At 30.4% G+C, this 1,797-nt stretch overlaps 2 protein-coding genes across 4 annotated transcripts in view; both read left to right on the top strand.

The window, feature by feature from the left end:
* Window positions 1–1,797, top strand: part of LOC107609547 — a 65,325-nt gene that overhangs the window by 32,324 nt on the left and 31,204 nt on the right. The window lies entirely within an intron of this gene.
* The window catches only part of LOC107608775, a gene marked incomplete in the record, with an annotated part of 3,463 nt that continues 3,037 nt past the window's right edge, over window positions 1,372–1,797 (top strand). Inside the window, 1 exon segment of the mRNA XM_016310508.2 lies at window positions 1,372–1,797. Coding sequence (XP_016165994.1) covers window positions 1,442–1,797 — 356 coding nt within the window.

Genomic DNA, 1,797 nt, shown 5'->3' with positions numbered 1-1,797 from the left:
AATCCTTATTAATCTTCTATTGTCTAGTTACTCCAGCACTTGAAATCTAAATTAAATTAAATTCAATTAAACTCTTACAAAATTTCTAACCACGTTAAACTTCTAACATTTAAAACATTTACTTACAAATTCTAATAAAATTTGTCATCACTGTTCGTCCTAATACTTAATTATCCTTCATCAAATATACATTTGTAATTTCAATGTTCGAATAAATTACTATCCCTAAATCAATACTTTAATTACTATTTAAAGTTTAAAAATTTTAATAACGCGTCTAATAAACTTCTAAGCGATTTAACATCACTAAAAATTATTTATTTCTTAAAAAAATAAATTAAATTAAAGTTCATTCATTAACTTTTTCATGAACGTTACTAGCAATATGAAAGACTCCGTCCAACTGATAGATTCGATTTAGATAATTTTCTATTTTCACAGTTTGAATAGTATAGTTTAGATTTTCTTTAATTTCTTAGAATTTTTCATTTTAAGAGAATTTGATTTGGTGAAATGTAATTCAAAATAACTGAATTCGAATTTTATATATAATAATATCGTAACTAAATCGAATTAATTTGTGTCGAATTATTACCATGGCATATCTATATATAAATCGAATTAACTCTTTCGAATTACTATGGAAATGTAATTCGACTTTAGTCCATTTGAATTACTACGTGCTATAAAATTGTGCTAATTCGAAACTAGTTGTATTAAATTATTATGGATGGGTTAATATTATAAACATTTCGAATTTTATTCCTATATAATTGGAAATTAGTTACTTCAATTTACATTATTTTTTATTAATTCTAATAAAATTGATTCGATTTAGTACTATAATATATAATACGAATTCATTGAATTTAATTTATATACGGGACTTTTATGTAATATTGTGATAAATTTAGTTTGTCAACGAGTTTTACCGATCCTTTTATGTTTATTTTCCACTCACCCCCGAAAAAAATAGATTTAGATTGGAGTTTAGACTATTAGAGTGGAAAATAAATTTGAACAGTAATGGTGAAAAGGTGTTTAAAAGGGGAGAAACTAATACCGTGTCCAAATAACCACTTTTTAATTTTATTATGGAGAAGGTAATGGTGTAGGACAGCAACATGGAGAAGCAGCGTATTTTACAAGCGTATAGTGTCAGGAAGCTACAAATCGGATAGTACGAGTATTCTAAGAGAAATCGGACAGTCCGATTTTCGTTTTATTAAAAAGAAAAATTTTTGTACAACATAGACGGTCCGATTTGCTTCTTCCAAAATTCAAAAGTTTTTTCTTGCAAATCGGACCATCCGATTTAACTATGATATTTTCTTTTCAAAACAACTCTTATAATCCGTTTTGTTAAAGCACAAGTAAAAAAAGGCTGCCCCACATCTTGGTTTAGCACCACTATACCCTCATAACACAGAACATCACATGTATGCTTCCAATAACCAAAAAAATGAGCCTACTAGCCCAAGTTCAATTACCCCGGTTCCTTCGTTCTTCATGTTCTACCAGGCGGTCAGCAACCGTCGGAGAAATGGGCCACTATTTCACTGCTATGACAAAAAACAGACAGCGCCACTCTGATATAGTTCAGGCAGTGTCGACGGCTGAGGAACTTGGAAATTTCAGAATTTCTTCTTGTGTCTCCTTAAGAACTTGGCTCAATAGTTCGGATAGCGATAGCGATAAGCTCGATGATTTCCATAGGCTTGTGAGGGATGGCGACGTTAGACGACTCTGCCAAAATGTGTACTTTGGTCGGTTCGATCATAAACGCAAAGGTAGCCA

The sequence above is a fragment of the Arachis ipaensis genome, chromosome B07 (genome assembly GCF_000816755.2).
Source record: "Arachis ipaensis cultivar K30076 chromosome B07, Araip1.1, whole genome shotgun sequence".
Lineage (NCBI taxonomy): Eukaryota > Viridiplantae > Streptophyta > Magnoliopsida > Fabales > Fabaceae > Arachis > Arachis ipaensis.
This window is presented reverse-complemented; position numbering and strand designations above follow the sequence as displayed.